The sequence below is a fragment of the Somniosus microcephalus genome, chromosome 5, assembly GCF_052327205.1.
Source record: "Somniosus microcephalus isolate GS21.2 chromosome 5, FLI_Smic_1.0, whole genome shotgun sequence".
Classification (NCBI taxonomy): Eukaryota; Metazoa; Chordata; class Chondrichthyes; order Squaliformes; family Somniosidae; genus Somniosus; species Somniosus microcephalus.
Window position 1 is genome coordinate 105,236,282 of NC_140991.1, and position 18,518 is coordinate 105,254,799.

General features: G+C 43.6%; 1 protein-coding gene across 1 annotated transcript in view; it reads left to right on the forward strand.

The window, feature by feature from the left end:
• Nucleotides 1-3,463: 3,463 nt before the first annotated feature.
• The window catches only part of LOC147117254 (thiamine pyrophosphokinase 1-like), a 221,674-nt gene continuing 206,619 nt past the window's right edge, over nt 3,464-18,518 (forward strand). The window contains exon 1 of the mRNA XM_085988067.1: nt 3,464-3,608. Within this exon, the coding sequence (XP_085844193.1) occupies nt 3,479-3,608 (130 nt within the window). The 5' untranslated portion in view covers nt 3,464-3,478. The remainder of the gene's footprint in view (nt 3,609-18,518) is intronic.

Here is an 18,518-nt window from a genome sequence, read left to right on the forward strand (position 1 = left end):
GGGGGGAGAGAGAGAGAGGGGGAGGGAGGGGCCAGAGAGAGAGGGGGGAGAGAGGGTGAGACAGGGGGGAGGGGGGAGAGGGGAGGGGGGGAGGAGAGAGAGACAGAGGGAAGGAGAGAGAGAGGGCGAGTGGCCCGCGGCCGCAAATGGCACCTTCCCCTGGGAACGGGCGTGAGCCGGCTTGAGGCTGAGAGAGACGGCCGGGCCCGGTTGCTGGGGTAACCCTTCCCCTGCTTCTCGAGCCCCGCTCTCCGCCCTCCCGAGCCTCATCCTCCGCCCTCCCGAGCCCCGCCCTACTGAGCCCCAGCCCCCCGCCCGAGCCGGCTTCAAGACCGCCGATTGCGGCTGGGTCTGCGCTGGAGCCAAGCCTCAGGAACGGGCGTGAGCCGGCTTGAGGGTGTGAGAGAGGGCTGGGCCCGGTTGCCGGGGTAACCCTTCCCCCCCGCCTTCCCGCCCTCCCAAGCCCCGCCCCCCCGAGCACCGGCCCCCCGCCCGAGCGGCTTCAAGACCGCCGATTGCGGCTGGCCTGCGCACCGCACAGGGAAGAGTGAGAGAGAGACACCACTGCTCATCAGTGCCTCAGAGCCAGCCGGTGCGCGACCTAGCGCGTGAGGCCCGGCCGGACTCAGGTTGCGCTCCGGACCGACGTTGACGCGCTCGCTGACTCGCGCCCCGCCCGCCTTTACTAAGATGGCGGCGATGGCTATGCTCGCCTCAGTCCCGCACCGCGGGCCGCTTGTTGAGCGGGACGGGAGGTGCGTAGCTCGGGCGTGGCTGGGCAACAGAGGCCAGGCTTCGAGGCCTGCAAAAACGGTGAAAGGTAGGAAAATTATAGAGGTTAGAGAAAAGATTTACAAATTAATTAACTTTTTTAAAAAACAATTTGTGTTTTAAAAGCAACTTTTTTTTTTGCTGGAAATCTAGACAGAGAGACATACCGCTTTTTATATATATAGATATATATATGTGTGTGTGTGTATATATATAGATATTGTATCGAAATCCCTGGGGAGGCTTCTTAACTGCCTGCCAATCCAAGAATATCCCCCTTATCCAGCTTTCTGCCTTCGATTTATTAACCCGTTTCCTATCTTAGCTGCAAGGCTATTTTGAATTCCATGAGGCTCAATTTTAGCGAGCAATCTTGTGAACTTTTGTCCCCATCAGGCAAGAGTTCTGTTGCAGTGGAAGCAAAACAAGACATTGGTCAACCCTAAAAAACAGGAGGAATGAAGATTTTTGGGCAGATCCACAAATTCAGATACATTTTTTTTTAATCACTGGAACAAGTGCACATATTTTGAATTAGATTTTCTGTTCTTCCTTCTTGGAGTGCTCTGCCTCTCATTTGGAAAAAAAAAGAGCTGTACTCAATTTACTATTTGTTTTGGTGCTGCAGCATGCCTCTGTTTTTCACATACAGAAAACCTGCTTTAATCAGGTCTTATTAATGTGCATGATTTCCCATAAAATTGAGGGGAAAATTACACAAGGTGAGCAAAGTGGTTGGTAATAGCTGTAATTAACACAAATCAGTCAGGCACACAAAATGGCCATCTGCAGGATTTTGCAAATGTACAAAGGGAAAACTGCATGCAAGACAAATATGCACGGAACAGTGCAGATAGCAGAATGTTCTCACAGAAACAGTATTTGACCGCTGCCCACCAGGGAAAAGAGAACCATCAAAGTAGAATTTTGATTGTCAGAATCCTATTGATTAACAGCAAAATTACAAATTTATCACAAGTACCAGCTGAAAAAGTGTTGGAGGTTTGACAGTAACCATTTATAATGGGCAATTGAGATTTATTCTAAGCAGTGGTGTTGCAAATAATCTGAACTTGATTGTTTTTAAAACCACAGAATTTCAGCTGAACCTGAATATTTGAATTTTTCTTGTATGTGAAAAGATTTGCTGTGGAGATAAAATTGCCACTGAGCATCACCCTTAAATGAGAAAATGATCTGTAGTGTATAAATGTGTAGAAGTAAGCCATAACATGGAAAGACTATACTGGCAAAGGGAAGCCTTGCTGGGGGCAAGACAATGTCCCAGGTGATTAAATGGAACTCATGCGAGTTCTTGCAGATTACTTGCCAGAAGCATTGTTCACTAATTTGGAATGTGGGGTGGTCTGGCCTGTAGGATTGGGCTTCTTAAAGGTGAACACCACATTTTCATTTTTTTTTAAAGAAAAATGTTCTCAAGATTGCATAACATTGTAGTGGAACCGATGCATTGAGAGTGGCTGCCATTTCCTGATCGGCAAAGTGCATTGTTGTCTTCTTGGGGTAGATACCCTGGAGTGCCAAACAGGATAGTTTGCTTCACACCTTGCTCATGCAGAAGCATGCTCACTTTGTCAGCCATCAAATGGAGGTCAGGTGCTGTGCCATTCTGTCACTTGCCCACGGGGTCCATTTCATGCCTCCATATTGTGTTTTGTCCACCCTCACTTTTGCCTAGCACTTCTTTTCCTTCCCAACTCCCACAGCCTGGGCATAGGCTAACAAATATTTGAAATCTATTTGAACCTTTATAAAGGCTGGAAGGATATTTGCCCCCATATGCAGCCACTTACCCTTAAGCGAACACATTGCATTAAATTTGAGTTGCTTGGAAGATTTTGTACCTGCCCCATTAAGCTAGCTGACAGTGCACAGCCATAGCTCTGCTGGGAGCTTATGCTAATTATTCATGTGGCCTGACTGCAAAATTACATGCAGTCAGCTCAGTGTGCTGCGGGCTAACTTGGCCCTGGCAGGCGGCCATTCCTCAGTTTTTGATGGGAGCACAATACAGACTTGAACAATGGAAATGTACGTGCAGGTGGATATCGAAGAGATTGACTATCTTTGGGGCAATGGGGGAGGGGGTGGTTTAAGGTAAACAATAGAACTTTCAGGTGATTAAACACATTGATTTGAGTAGTTAGTTGACTAGTTAATTACTAAAAGCCTCTATGATTCTTCAAGCAAAACCAAAATATTTTTAAATACTTGTGTTTTAGGTAAGCCAGCAGTACTTTTATTTGCGCTGAAAGATTCTGGGGCACAAACTTCCAGCAGGACTGCGGACTATGTAAAGCAATATGCACTTTATTGTTTGGCAGTTTGAAATGATCATTGAATATGGTTTCTGCTTACTGCAATTTGTTTATAAACTTTGTTGATGTGTAATATGGCTGGCAAATTAGTTTTGATAATGGGGTGTCACTAAATTGCCTGTTGCAGGTAAGTTACATGAGTGATGGTCATATAAATGTTATTGTATATCAACAGGAAAAATACTGGAATGAAATGAATGGTGATGAAACTTTGGATTCTTTTAGCTGCTTTAAAAGCAGATATGCACTGCACGGATTCATCATAGTGTAAAACAAGTAATTAGCAAAAAGATCATCATGATTGCTTTGCAATTTCTTTAAACTTGATACAATTTTTAAATAAAAGATAACAATTTGAGGTGATTCAAATGTATTCTTTCCGGCAGGGTCACCATAGACTGTGTGTCGACACCGGGCTAGAGGATAAGTGGTGTGGCCTTATCCCAGTGGGAAATCTGTGCAACAATGTAACAACAACTGGTCTCAAGTGGAATCTGAGTAAGTGTGAGCACTTTTACGGCATTGGCAAGAATTTGCTGGAACGGAGCATTTGGCCTCAAATGCTGTAGTTACACCATTGTGTGTCCTGATCCACATGTGCCGAATTTATGCCAAAATTTGCTGGAGATCTCATTATAATACACCATAGCTAGGGTAGTGACAATTTGCATGCGCACTATTGAGAAATGTTTGCACTCAATCCTGATTTTGATCATGTGACTAGTATCACTGTATTTATTCATCTTTTTATTTTGGTTTATAAAAACGCGTGTTTGACCTGAGAGTCCCGTTTCATGAAGGTACCACAAATATGTTAGTCAGGTTATTGATTTTGTTTTCTAAAATTGTGGAAAATTAATTGCTGGGGGTAATATGGGCAGCACATATGGCTGAGCTAATTGAAGGGTTTCTAAGTTGTAATCGTTTTCAGATGTTGGTGGGCAAATTCACCACCTGCTTACTACAATTTGTTTATAAACTTTGTTGATGTGTAAATATGGCTGGAAAATTGTTTTTGATAATGGGGTGTCACTAAATTGACTGTTGCAGGTAAGTTACGTGAGGGACAGTCATATAAATGTTATTGTATGTCAACGGGAAAAATGTTTGGACTGAAATGAATGGTAAGCAGGTGCCCAACAACATCTGAAAACGATTACAATTTAGAAGCCTTCAATTAGCTCAGCCACATGTGCTGACCATGTTATACCCAGCAATTATCGGGTCCTGTGTTTTGCAGGAGAAATATATTAAAACAATGCAAGATCTGTAGAAATTAATTATTTAATCATTCATTTCTCACATATCACTGCCTTAAATTCAGAGCAGCTGCAGCTGCACGGTCTCTAATAGTCGTCCTAACTCTTTAAATAGATCGATAATCTAAATTAGCAATTGACACTGTTAAGGAACCAGAGATCAGTGAATGGATACAAACATTAAATGGCAATCAAAAATTCAATTCCATTTAACAGGAAACATTCCAGCCAGCTAGAATGTCCAAAAGCCAATTATTTTTGCATTAGCTAAAAAAATTGGCAAAACACAGCAACTATGTTTAAGGGAAGGTGATCTTGGAGCAGTACACCACACCGCTGCCTGGTCACCAGCCCCATTCTGATTCAGTCTAAGTGGCAGCGGCGATCAAAGCAGTGATAATCCAGCAAATCGTACATTACCATTGATATTATAGGGGGGAAGAGCTATGAAAATCGGATTCTCATTGTTCTGGCAAGGTTCTTGGTAGAGCACTGCAGAGGGTCCCAGGAAATTTTGGCACGGCGCATATAATGGCCTGAGTCACTCACGCCATAATTCCCTGGAAAATTTGTGCCGTAGTAATGGAGTGCACTGTAGATGCGCCATTACTGCAGTGAAGGATTTAAGTGTATATTAACTAATTGTGCTCATTTCCACTTTGGTACTGTCCTGCTATGAGCCTTCGAAAAAAACCAATTCTGTTGGGATGTTCTGCAGCTCAAGTGGACGAAGACTTGACTCCCAACTAGATGACCAGATGTTCATTTCAAAATTACTTGGTGCATGTACTCACCTTCTTAGCGAGTGAGTTTGCCTGTTTTGAACCAATAAAGCACCATGCTGGTTATGTACAGAGGCATTCTATCTTCTTCAGAGATAAAGCTGACATTTTCCAGCCACCTTATCCCACATCAGCCACGTGTTATGACGTCAATCAGCATTAATGGAGGTTTTCAAGAAGTACATAGCTTAAAAATGTGCCACACGCTTGGCAGGTGGAGGAACAAGGTTATGGTGTGCTGGCCTGTCTTGTAGCATTGTACCCAAAATTTTATTTCAACAAAATTAAAATTGACTATGTTGTAAATACATAATAAAGTAGAGCTCCCAACTCAAAGAATTTACATTCAAGGATGATGAAATTTTGAAATGCTTTGTAATGTGCATCTGACTAGTTATGGTGCGCCATTCCTTAGATTCCGATGCAACCAAAAATAGTGGGAAAAGTGAGAATGCTGATGCCTGCTGTTGTGGCTAGGGTGAGGATGAGGAGGGAAGGAGAAACATGCTTACATTGAAATATTTAGAAAGAGCTCAGAGGTGATTCTCTGCTAAGTGTGCACTATTAATATGTATAGTGGTACCACAGCATTCTTTTCTTTTGGGCTTTCTTGCTATTGGCTATATTCTGTGGTAGATGAAGCAACTGCCTTTACAATGGCAATTTATTGAATTGCTCGCACTTGTAGCTTTGTATCCTGTACCATTTGGGAGAAGGAATGACTGATTGGACTGTAGACGTCCTTGCAACGTTTTGGCCCCAAGCTGCCTGACAGCTCAGCACATGGAACAAAGCTGACCCTGATGGGGCAAAGAGAGAAATAGTACATTTTCCAACATTGCTATCCCTGGGGTAGATGCTCAGTTCGAGATAAACTGCAAGTAGGAATGTCAGCCTATTCTGTAACGGGAACCTATGACCATGAATAAGTTGAATATACCTGCTCTGAACATTGTGAAGCCCCTGGTGTAGATTTAAAATATTTTGTTGATTTAATAATGATCTTGCGTGTCCAGTCAGATGATTGAATTTCCACACACCTACTGCTAAGTTAATGTTTTCCATGTGGTTCTGTTGAGCTTTATTAAAAATCAGTACAAAATAATATTGCTATTATTCATTATCCACCACGGTAATATGTCAGTGTAACAGTTCTGGTCCTAACCTATATAATTCTGCTGATACTTTTCATAAATAAAGGGAAAAAAATGAAGGTACAGACAAACCAAGTTTGGTGATGGGTTGAATTATTTTTAGGGGAAACTATATGGGGCCATTTTACTGGTGGGTGGGGTCGGGGGGAGGGGGAGGTGCCAGGTTGAGCAGAAAAGTCGCACGACGGTACCACGCGATGCTTGGAGAAATTTTAGCTCCTGAGCCTCATTTCCATCTCAGAAGTTGGACTCTCACCCGAACCTGGTGGAAATCATTGCCTGCCTGTTGGGTGGGCGTGGGATTTTGGGCAGCAGGAGGCTGCTGCCGGGGACCCGAAGAAATGGTACTTGACCCTAGGGTATGCGGGGTCTGGAGGATATTGTGGTCAGGGAAGGCCCAACATTTCCTTGTGGGGCCTGGAGCAAGAAAGAAAGACTTTCATTTATATAGCACCTTTCATGACCTCCAGATGTCCCAAAGCACTTTGAATTGTAGTCACTGTTGTAATATAGGAAACGTGGCAGTCAATTTGTGCACAGCAAGGTCCCACAAACAAAAATGTGATAATGACCAGATAATCTATTTTAGTGGTGTTGGTTGAGGGATAAATATTGGCCAGGACACTGGGGAAAACTCCCCTGCTCCTCTTCGAAATAGATCCAATAGATTTACACCTACTTGGTTAGTTCGGTCTCATCCAAAAGATGGAACCTCCAACAAATGGCATCTTCAACAATGCAGTACCTCTTCAGTACCGCACTGGATTATATGCTCAAGTCACTGAAGTGGAACCCACAACCTTCTGGCTCAGAGGCGAGAGTGCTACCACAGTGGAGGAGCACTGAAAAAGCACCTGGAAAAAGTGGCATAGAAATGTTAGCTGACTGATGGAAGAACTGATTACGAATGAATTGTAATTCCCAAAGGACAGATTTTGGTGACGATTTTTTTTTAAATCCTGAATTAAAAGCCTGTTTTGAACAGTTAAGCTTTTTATTGACTTTGGCATACAAAATTAGAGTTCTGGCTTTCATCTTTCCATTACACTGATATATATTTTGCACTGCATTTATTATATTAGCTTCAAAGCACTCAATCTAATATCCTCTAATCACACAAGAAATCTATTCTGTAATAATTAGGCTACTCCTATTTTTCTACTGTAATGTAATTTGCTTTTACTAAACGAGGCCACCTTAGGTCTGCAAAGATAATTCTATTCATTATCAGTCTTGGGAAGACCGAAGCCATTGTCTTTGGTCCCCTCCACAAACTCCGTTCCCTAGCCATCGACTCCATCCCACTCGCTAGCATCTGTCTGAGGCTGAACCAGACGGTTCGCAACCTTGCTGTCATATTTGACCCTGAAATCAGCTTCCAATCACACATCCATGTCATAACTAAGATTGCCTATTTCCACCTCTGTAACATTGCCCGTCTCCGCCCCTGCCTCAGCTCATCTGCTGAGACCCTCATCCATGCCTTTGTTACCTCTAGACTTGACTATTCCAACACACTCTTAGCTGGCCTCCCACATTCTACCCTATGTAAACTTGAGGTCATCCAAAATCGGCTGTCCGTGTCCTAACTCACACCAAGTCCCGTTCACCCATCACCCCTGTGCTCGCTGACCTCCATTGGCTCCCAGTTAAGCAATGCTTCGATTTCAAAATTCTCATCCTTGTTTTCAAATCCCTCCATGGCCTCGCCCCTCCCTATCTCTGTAATCTCCTTAAGCCCCACAACCCCCCGAGGAATCTGCGCTCCTCAAATTCTGCCCTCTTGAGCATCCCTGACTATAATCGCTCAACCATCGGTGGTCGTGTCTTCTGTTGCCTAGGCCCTAAGCTCTGGAGCTCCCTCCCTAAACCTCTCCACCTCTCTTTCCTCCTTTAAGACGCTCCATAAAACCTACCTCTTTGACCAAGCTTTTGGTCATCTGCCCTAATTTCTACTTGTGTGGCTCGGTGCTAAATTTTTGTTTTATAATACTCCTGTGAAGTGCCTTGGGATGTTTTACTACGTTAAAGGTGCTATATAAATCCAAGTTTTTGTTGTTGTTGTTGAAACAGGTTTCCATATATATTAGACAACAGAGGTTGAATTCCATGAGCTCTAGTGCTCAAACTGTAAGATATTCAGAAATCTGTGATGGAGGGAGGCGTTTACTGATTACACTTGATGACAAGTACAGTTGATCAATGAGCCACCTATAATAAATTGCCCAATCTTTAATTGTCTTTGCAGTTCCATAATTGTACCAGTTCCCAACTATGGCAAATTGGCCCATTTATACTTCAGGGCAGTTTGAGCAACAGCAGCACTGTGCTTGCAAAAGACTAACTACCAAGTTGCGTTTGCAATTTTGATACTGTAAGCTGGATCTTCCCTGGAGTAATAATAGAAACAGAAAATGTTGTCAATACTCAGCAGGTCAGGTAGCATTTGTGGATAGAGGAAATAGGGTTAATGTTTCAGGTTGATGATAGATGAACCCATTGACCTGAAATATTAACCTTACTTTTCTCTCTTCACCAATGTGGCTTGGCCTGCTGAGTGTTGACAGCATTTTCTGTTTTTATTTCAGATTTTTAGCACCTGCTGTATTTTAGAAATAGATCTGGAAACTGGCAATCCAAACTGCACAATGGCACACACAGGCCCTCTGATCCAATTTCCTCCAGCTGAGCTCCCCTTTTAAATACGGCTTCTGAGCTCAGAGACCAACCCCACTGAGTTTTACTGGCAGGTTGGGCGCTGGTGAAGACTTCTGTGATCTTGCGTTAAAATGGCATAGCGTTGTTAATTGTGTCATCGGGCGCCGATTTGCATGTATTCATGAGTTTCCTACTTATTCCTGGTGGGCGCCTCGGCCAACTATTAAACTGTACAGTTAAAATGGCCGCCGGGGGGGGAATGAGGAGGTAAGTCCTCCACAGCGATTCTAACCACCCATCCACCTTGTTCCTGCCAGGCAGGCCGGGTTAAAATAGCCACCTGTGTATTTAAAATTCTCCAAAATGGGATTTAGATTGCCAATTTTTGGGCTGTTCCAGTCTCAGTAATAATAGTGGTTTTATATTTGGTCATAGAACCAGTTAAAACTTTTCACTTTGTGACTTAGTTGAGCTCAAAAAATATAAAAATACTGTTTGTTAAAGGCATCCATTTTTCACTACAAAATCTGAATATTTAAGTGCATCAGTCTATGCAACATCCACATTTCAATATGAAAGGTAAGGCAACTTAAAATTATACCACAAGATACTGCAGTGCTGCATAATTTTAATCTACTTTATCCTTGTAGTGAAAGGCAGATATACTGTAAGTACTGATTTTGCAGCAAAATGCAGAGATTAATATTAATCACTATTTTTAAACTGTTAATTGATGCACAAAGCAAAATGTTTTAGCTAGCTCTGTGACGAACTGTTTTTTTTGTTGCTGTAATTGCCTAAATTAATTGAACCTAAGTTCCACTTGAAGGATTTCCAATATCATTGCCAGTAACCTCTAAAGCTGAAAGCTGCCTCAGCTGACCTTGAAAGAGCATTAAATTGCATCTATAGTAGTCCCCACTAAGTACAACAGAAACATATTTAAAAATAATTGGAATATAATTCTTATCCTGTTTATGAGAAAGACCTTCCTAACCCCAACATGACTTACACAAGCCTTACTTGTCAGATGAATTTTATACCTTATATACTTGACCACTGAGTATTGTTTTACTTTTCTTCACCATGAAAGTTGGCCAATATTTTCTTCTGAGCCACATCATCAATTAGCTGATGCAAATGTGTTTCTATGTACTATTTAGTTAATAATAGAGGTCTTTAAAATTATGAAAGGTTTTGATAGAGCAGACAGATAGTGTTTCCATTTGTGGGGAAGAGCAAAACTAGAGGCCATCAATATAAGATAGTTACCAAGAAATCAAATAGGGAATTCAGAAGAAACTCCTTTACCCAGCGAGTGGTGAGAATGTGCAACTCTCTACCACAGGGAGTGGTTGAGGCGAATAGTCTCGATGCATTTAAGGGGAGGCAAGATAAACATATGAGGGAGAAGGGAATAGAGGGTTATGCTGATAGAGTTAGATGAGAAAGGATGGGAGGAGGCTCGAGTGGAGCATAAATACCGGCATGGACTGATTGGGCCGAATGGCCAGTTTCTGTGCTGGATATTCTATGTAATTCTAAGTAATATTTAGGTTACTGCTGCAGTGTTAACAAATATATGAATATCTTTCAGTGGCTGCTCTTGGGACTTTGGATAAATCCCTTGCAAGTTTCACAGATTTTGAAAAGAATGTTTGATAAGATAAGGAGATAATTGCTTGGGAAGTGATGAGATGCAAAATCATTTGCAAATTATTATTCAGAAGATTGTATATGTTAATTATTCAAATGAAGAAAATAGAGCAGATAGAATAGTTCCACAGAGAGCTCGTTGTAAGCAGGCCAGCTTCCAGCTGCACGGCAGATCTTCATATTGTGGTGACCAGAGACCTTTTTCTCCCGAAGGTCAACTGAGAAAACATTACATCACGGGGGCAACCATATTCCCTCCCATCAAAAGTAAACAGTCCCTCACAAGGTCTTCTAAAACAATGAACCACAGCAAAGAATTGTAATTTTTCATAAACAATTATTCTGCATTGTGACAGGATCCATATGGATTGTAGTGCACTGAATACATAATCATACATGCAATGGGAGGTGCTTTCTGTCAGAAATATTTTCATATTCAATGAAATCCAATTTGCAGATGTTCTAGGCTGTTGGTAGGTAGGAATTAGGTTGTAGAAAGTGTGTATAGCAGAAATAGGGAGCTGGGGGCGTAGTATCTGTTTGTAAGGAGAGGAGCCGGGAATGGTGGCCAGAGGGTGAGCGGGAGAAGCAGGCCACCACACCCGGAGCCGAGCCGGCAACAATGAGGAGGAGGCCGCGGTGACGAGGAGGACGGAGCGGCTGAGGGACATCGTGCTCCCACTGCCACTGGATGCCAAAGAATTGACTTTCTGAACACGGCGCTGTAAGAATAGCTGATGTGTCCCTACGGGGAGTAAGCATTCCATTGTACTAGTTACATAGGGCAAATAAAATTGAATTGAATTGAATTAATGTTGAGAGAGTGGTCTTGGGTTTATGAGTGACGGTCACAGGATGTGGGAACTTTGTCACCAGAAAGGTACGGTTAAAATTTTTTACCTCGCTTATTGTCCCACCCGGCTCTAAATTAAATTCACGAGCCGGGGCCAGCCAGCCACCGCTCTCCCCCGCATGCCACCCCGCCCACCCACCTTGGTGTCTGACCTAGTTGACATTACTGCCACATCCCCCGCGATTGGAGAGCAGCCTTTGGAACTGCAACTTGCCGGTACTATCCTAATGAGGCCAGCAGACCAATTGGCCGTGGTCCTGCCGCAGCACTGGGATCACGCCCTCATTCGGGTGCAATCCAATTTCAGGGCCATAGTGTCTGGAATTGATGGCATGTATGAGAATTTTGTTGGCATAGTTAGGGATAAGAACATAAGAAATAGGAGCAGGAGTAGGCTATTTGGCCCTTTGAGCCTGTTCCGCCATTCAGTAAGATCATGGCTGACCTTCCACCTCATCTCCATTTTCCTGCACTATCCTCATATCCCTTGATTCCCTTAATATTCAAAAATCTATCGCGCTCAGCCTTGAATATACTCAAAGACTCAGCATGCACAGCCCTCTGGGGTAGAGAATTCCAAAGATTCACAACCCTCTGAGTGAAGAAATTCCTCCTCGTCTCAGTCTTAAATGGCCGACCCCTTATCCTGAAACTATGTTCCCTAGTTCTAGACACTCCAGCCAGGGGAAACAACCTCTCAGCATCTACCTGGAGGTATATATGTTGTCAGCTTTTCTAGAGGAGATGACGGTGGTGAAGACAGCGGCTACAGAAAGCATATACTGATTTACATGGATGCCTTGTACAGAGATGTGCTGTAGACCCACTCTAAATAAACAAACAGATTTGAAATTGTGCACTGCATGGAAAATCAGAGCTGCTCCTGCAGGTTTTGCATATGTAAACAGATCCTCTGAACACTTTGATCACAGGAGATTTTGCAGTTCTTATTTTCACTGTGTGCTGGCCTGTTACTTGAATCCAGTGAAACATCAAAAGGCATAAACACCTGCTTACGAGCCCAAGACAGGTGCAGTTAGTTGACTTCAGTAGCACTGCATGGACTGGATACAAACAAATGGTGCACAGTAGGGATAGGTGAAGTGAGCTGAATTCAAATGCAAGAAATCTACAACTTCCAACTGCCAACCTGAATAGCATAAAGATAAAATATAAACAGGGTTTAGAGAAAAGGGCCTAGAAATTCGGTGGGCTGCGTCACCAGTTAGCCCCTAAAGAGGGCACCTAGTGGTTTTAGTGCCACTGGCCATGCCTCCCGTGAAATTTAGCGGGGCGCTAATGGCGTTAGCCTGTAGTGCTGCGCCGCCACTGATGATGTCATTGGTGTGTGCGCAGCGCCCCGCTACCACCCCGAATGCGATATTGGGTCGCGCCCCCCCCCGTAGCGCCAGTCGCAATTCGCGACCGGTTCAGGGGGGCCTACCTGTAGCGGTAGTGGCACTAATTAAAGGGAGGTGCGGGGCGGCCATTTTTTCCACTGGCCGCCTGCCAGCACCTCCTCGCGCCGCCGTCCCCGGCCTCCTGATTCCACCCCCCCCCCCCGGGCAGTGCTGGCTGTGTCCCAAGAGCCCGGCACATCTCCTCGGTGCCGGGCTCTTTTGCCGGCACTCGCAATCAGAGATCACGCTGGTGCAGGTCCCTCCCCTTTAAGAAGGGGAGGAAGGCCTGCTGTACCGCAGCGCGCCGTGCCGCAGCATGTGGGACTTCCGGCACCCAGGCGAGCTTGGGCGCCACTGAATTTTTAGCCCAAGGTGTTTAAAACTTAACCTTATTTGAGCTCTTTGGGAACAGCAAGTTATTTTCACAAACTGCTGTGAATAGTCCCTGAAGCTAACGAGGAAGGAAACCCAAGTATATGAGTACCAGCTGTTGAATACAATCAGCTGACGATACAAGTGTGGGTGTACAGAATGGAGACTGTAGGGTTTGCCTACACAGGGAGACATCTGTAATTCCAAATCAAGGAAATCTTTGTATAGATTGATTTGAAAGGTGAGCTTTGATGGGCCAAATGGCCTTTTCGTATCTCTGACTTTGTTGTGTTCATTTATATTTTTTCTATTGCAATCAATTCCCTAGTAATCAATCTTTCAGTGTTAAGAGTAGCACTCCAGGTTAAAGATCATGGGTCGGATTTTGCGGTAAAATTAACGGTGAGGCTAATAGCGCTCACCGTTATGTGTAAATCGGACAGCAACCTCCAGCAACTGCACATGCGCAGTTAAATGGGTAAATTAGGAAACTGCTGTACGAGATGCTCTGCTCCTCCAGAAGCTGCAACTCACCATTAAAATACATTGAATAGCATGAAGTTGTTGTACTTACCTGATATATATATGCACTAAATGCACAAGAAAAAGTTGGGCTTGTCCATTCCAGTGTAAGTATCCTTTTAACGGTGTGATAATTACTGTTAAACAGCTTTTCTGAAAATTAACTTTAACAGGTGTGGCGTCTCATTTCTTCAGATTTTAATAGTTGAAGATTTTTTAAAAACTTTTTCTTTGTCTCTTTTATCTCTCTTAATCCAGTCTGTCCTTCCCTCTTTATTTTGCTTTCAGTACCTGATTTAACATTGAATTAAATAGTCTAGCTGATACTTCCTGAGTTGCTCATTAACAATTCTTCAATCTCATTGATTGAGGAGAGGTGGTAGAGAGAAAACGGGGAATTATAGACCGGTAAGCCTGACATCGGTAGTGGGGAAGATGCTGGAGTCCATTTTATAAAAGATGTAATAGCAGAGCACTTGGAAAACAGTGACAGGATCGGACAAAGTCAACATGGATTTACAAAAGGTAAATCATGCTTGACTAATCTACTGGAATTTTTTGAGGATGTAACTGGTAGAATAGATAAGGGAGAACCAGTGGATGTGGTGTATTTGGACTTTCAGAAGGCTTTCGATAAGGTCCCGCATAAGAGATTGGCATGCAAAGTTAAAGCACATGGGATTGGTGGTAAGGTACTGACTTGGATAGAGAACTGGTTGGCAGACAGGAAGCAAAGAGTTGGAATAAACGGGTCTTTTTCTGAGTGGCAGACAGTGACTAGTGGGGTACCGCAGGGATCAGTGCTAGGACCCCAGCTATTCACAATATATATTAATGATCTAGACGAGGGAACTAGATGTAATATCTCCAAATTTGCAGACGACACAAAGCTGGGTGGGCGTGTGTGCTGTGAGGAGGATGCCGAGAAACTCCAGTATGATTTGGACAGGTTGGGTGATTGGGCAGATGCATGGCAGATGCAGTATAATGTGGATAAATGCGAGGTTATCCACTTTGGTGGCAAAAACAGGAAGACAGATTATTATCTGAATGGCAATAGATTGGGAGAAGGGGAAGTGCAACGAGATCTGGGTGTCCTTGTGCACCAGTCACTGAAGGTAAGCATGCAGGTGCAGCAGGTGGTTAAGAAGGCAAATGGTATGTTGGCCTTCATAGCGAGAGGATTCGAGCACAGGAGCAAGGATGTCTTGCTGCAGTTGTACAGGGCCTTGGTGAGACCACACCTTGAGTATTGTGGGCAGTTTTGGTCGCCTTATCGGAGGAAGGATGTTCTTGCCATGGAGGGAGTGCGGCGAAGATTCACCAGACTGATACCTGGGATGGCAGGAATGACGTATGAAGAGAGATTGTGTCGATTAGGCTTATATTCGCTAGGGTTTAGAAGAATGAGAGGGGATCTCATTGAAACATAAAATTCTAACAGGACTAGATGCAGGAAGGATGTTCCCGATGGCGGTGGAGTCCAGAACCAGGGGTCACAGCCTAAGGATAAGGGGTAAGCCGTTTAGGACTGAAATGAGGAGGAATTTCTTCACCCAGAGAGTGGTGAACCTGTGGAAATCTACCACAGAAGCCAGTTGAGGCCAATTCATTAAATATATTCAAGGAGGAGTTAGATATATTTCTTAAGGCTAAAGGGAATCAAGGGATATGGGGAGAAGGCAGGGACAGGGTACTGAATTTGGATGATCAGCCAGGATCTCATTAAATGGCGGAGCAGGCTCGAGGGGCCGAATGGCCTACTCCTGCTCCTATCTTCTATGTTTCTATACACAGTTGCTGTTCACACAGGTCCCAGATGCTCTGTAGAGGGCGCTGCCCTTTTTAGATAGTTGGCTGATGGGAAATTCCAGTGCAAAGGTCTATGGGCAAGTGCATGGACAGCGCCACCGCTGACCGCAAAATCCAGCACCATGTGTTTGAAATACACCATTGCTTGGTTGTTGTTCCCTTCAGGAAGTATAAACCTTAAAGCAGAATGATTTACCACTTGACCATTTTGCAGGATTACTTAGAAAAATAGGAGCAGGTGTAGGCCCTTCGGCCCTTCAAGCCTGCTCTGCCATTCAATTTGATCATGGCTGATCCTCTATCTCAATACCATATTCCCGCTCTCTCCCCATACCCCTTGATGCCTTTTATGCCTAGAAATCTATCTACCTCCTTCTAGAAATCTATCTATCTTCTGCTTTACTATTTCAGTTATGTGGAGCTCTTGGCTTGAATTCAGGCGACACATGTACTTCTCTCTTATTTGTCTTCCCTCAAAGTTTGCTGGACCATTTGCGGGTTAAGGGAGTGAGCAGACAGCTCTTTTGCAGGATCCTTCAAGTGCTGCTCTGAAACTGTCAGTTCTCTGAAGCTGGTCGGGCCTGCTGCAGTCCATGAATGCAGATGGATTAGTAGACAATCCCACCAAAAGCAGTGTGGTGATGCGTGACTCATACAAGCAGATGAAAGAATGACAAAAATAAAAATCCACACCAGCTTTAATCTCAACTCCACTCATTGTCCTTGACGTGAAGTAGCATTTTTCTGACGTTCTTTGTTGTTCTGGCCTGCTTAAGATTTTATGAATTCCATTTCTTTCTGCTTGGATTGTATCTGAAGTAGTAGCACATGTTCCCACTCTACGTGTGTGTACATAGTTTTGACAATCTTTTCACTAAAAAGCATCCAACAACTAGGTTTACTTGTATTGAACAGAACTATGTAATATTGCACCTGTATTCAGGTAATATATATTCAGTGAGAAATCATACTCTTGCCAAATCTTATTCTAGGCAAAATGCTAGAATATTATTAGGGACGTGGTATCCGGGCACTTAGAAAATCATAATACGATTAGGCAGAGTCAACATGATTTTATGACAGGGAAATTGTGTTTGACAAATCTATTAGAGTTTTGTGAAGATGTAACTTGCAGGATGGATAAGGGGGAACCAGTGGATGCAGTGTATTTGGATTTTCAAAAAGCATTCAATGAAGTGCCACACAAGAGGTTATTACACAAAATTAGGACTCATGGTATTGGGGGTAATATAGTAGCATGGATTGAGGATTAGTTAATGGACAGAAAACAGAGAGTAGGAATAAACAGGATTTTTTCGGGTTGGCAGGCTGTAACTAGCGGGGTACCGCAAGGCTCGGTGCTTGGGCCTCAGCTATTTACAATTTTTATTAATGACTTCGATGAAGGGACTGAGTGTAACCAAGTTTGCTGCTGATACAAAGTTAGGTGGTAAAGTAAGTTGTGAGGAGGACACAAAGAGGCTGCAGAGAGACATAGACAGGTTGACTGGGCAAGAACATGGCAAATGGAATACAATGTGGAGAAGTGTGAAGTTATCCATTTGGGTAGGAAAAACAAAAGTACATTGTACAGTTTTGGTCTCCTTACCTAAGGAAAGACATACTTGCCTTAGAGGGAGTGCAGTGAAGGTTCACTAGTCTGGTTCCTGGGATGACGAGATTGACCTATGAGAAGAGATTGAGTAGACTAAGCCTATATTCCTTAGAGTTTAGAAGCATGAGAGGTGATTTAATTGAAACATAGAAAATTCTTAAGGGGTTGGACAGGGCTAATGCTGGGAAAATGTTTCCCCTGGCTGGGGAATCTAGAACATGAGGTCACAGTCACAGAATACGGGGTCGGCCATTTAGGACTGAGATGAGAAATTTCTTCACTCAAAGGGTTGTGAATCTTTGGGATTCTCTACCCCAGAGAGCTGTGCATGCTCAGTCATTGAGTATATTGAAGACAGAGGTCGATAAATTTGGGGGAATTAAGGGATATGGGGATACATAGAAATATAGAAGATAGGAGCAGGAGTAGGCCATTTGGCCCCTCGAGCCTGCTCTGCCATTTAATGAGATCATGGCTGTTAGGTCCGTGTATCTTAATGTTGTGTCCTTCAATAATCAGACAACAGACTGCAGGGAACGATTCAACAGGTGTTTACTGAATGAGGGTTACTCTAGAACTAACTGTGCAGATCACTACTCAGGGCTTATATACAGGTGTGGTCACTGCCGGTACTACAGTATACAGGAGCTGTAAAAAGTAGTTCTCTCCCTTAAGGTATATATACATTACATACATTACAATGGCTGATCATCCAAGTTCTGTACCCTGTCCCTGCTTTCTCCCATATCCCTTGATCCTTTTAGCCTTAAGAAATATATCGAACTCCTTCTTGAATATATTTAATGAATTGGCCTCAACTGCATTTGTGTGTAAAGAATTCCACAGGTTCACCACTCTCTGGGTGAAGAAATTCCTCCTCATCTCTGTCCTAAATGGCTTACCCCTTATCTTTAGACTGTGACCCCTGGTTCTGGACTCCCCCGCATTGGGAACATCCTTCCTGCATCTAGTCTGTCTAGTCCTGTTGGAATTTTATAAGTTTCAAGAGATCCCCTCTCATTCTTCTAAACTCCAGCGAATATAAGCCAATCGACCCAATTCTCCTGATACGTCATTCCTGCCATCCAGATATCAGTCTGGTGAATCTTTGCTGCACTCCCTCCATGCAAGAACATCCTTCCTCAGATAAGGTGACCAAAACTGCACACAATACTCGAGTGTGTCTCACCAGGCCCTGTACAACTGCAGCAAGACATCCTTGCTCCTGTATGCAAATCCTCTCGCTAAGTGCAAACATTCCATTTGCCTTATCCGCCTGCTACCTTCAGCGAACTGTGCACTAAGACACCAGGCCTCGTTGCTCT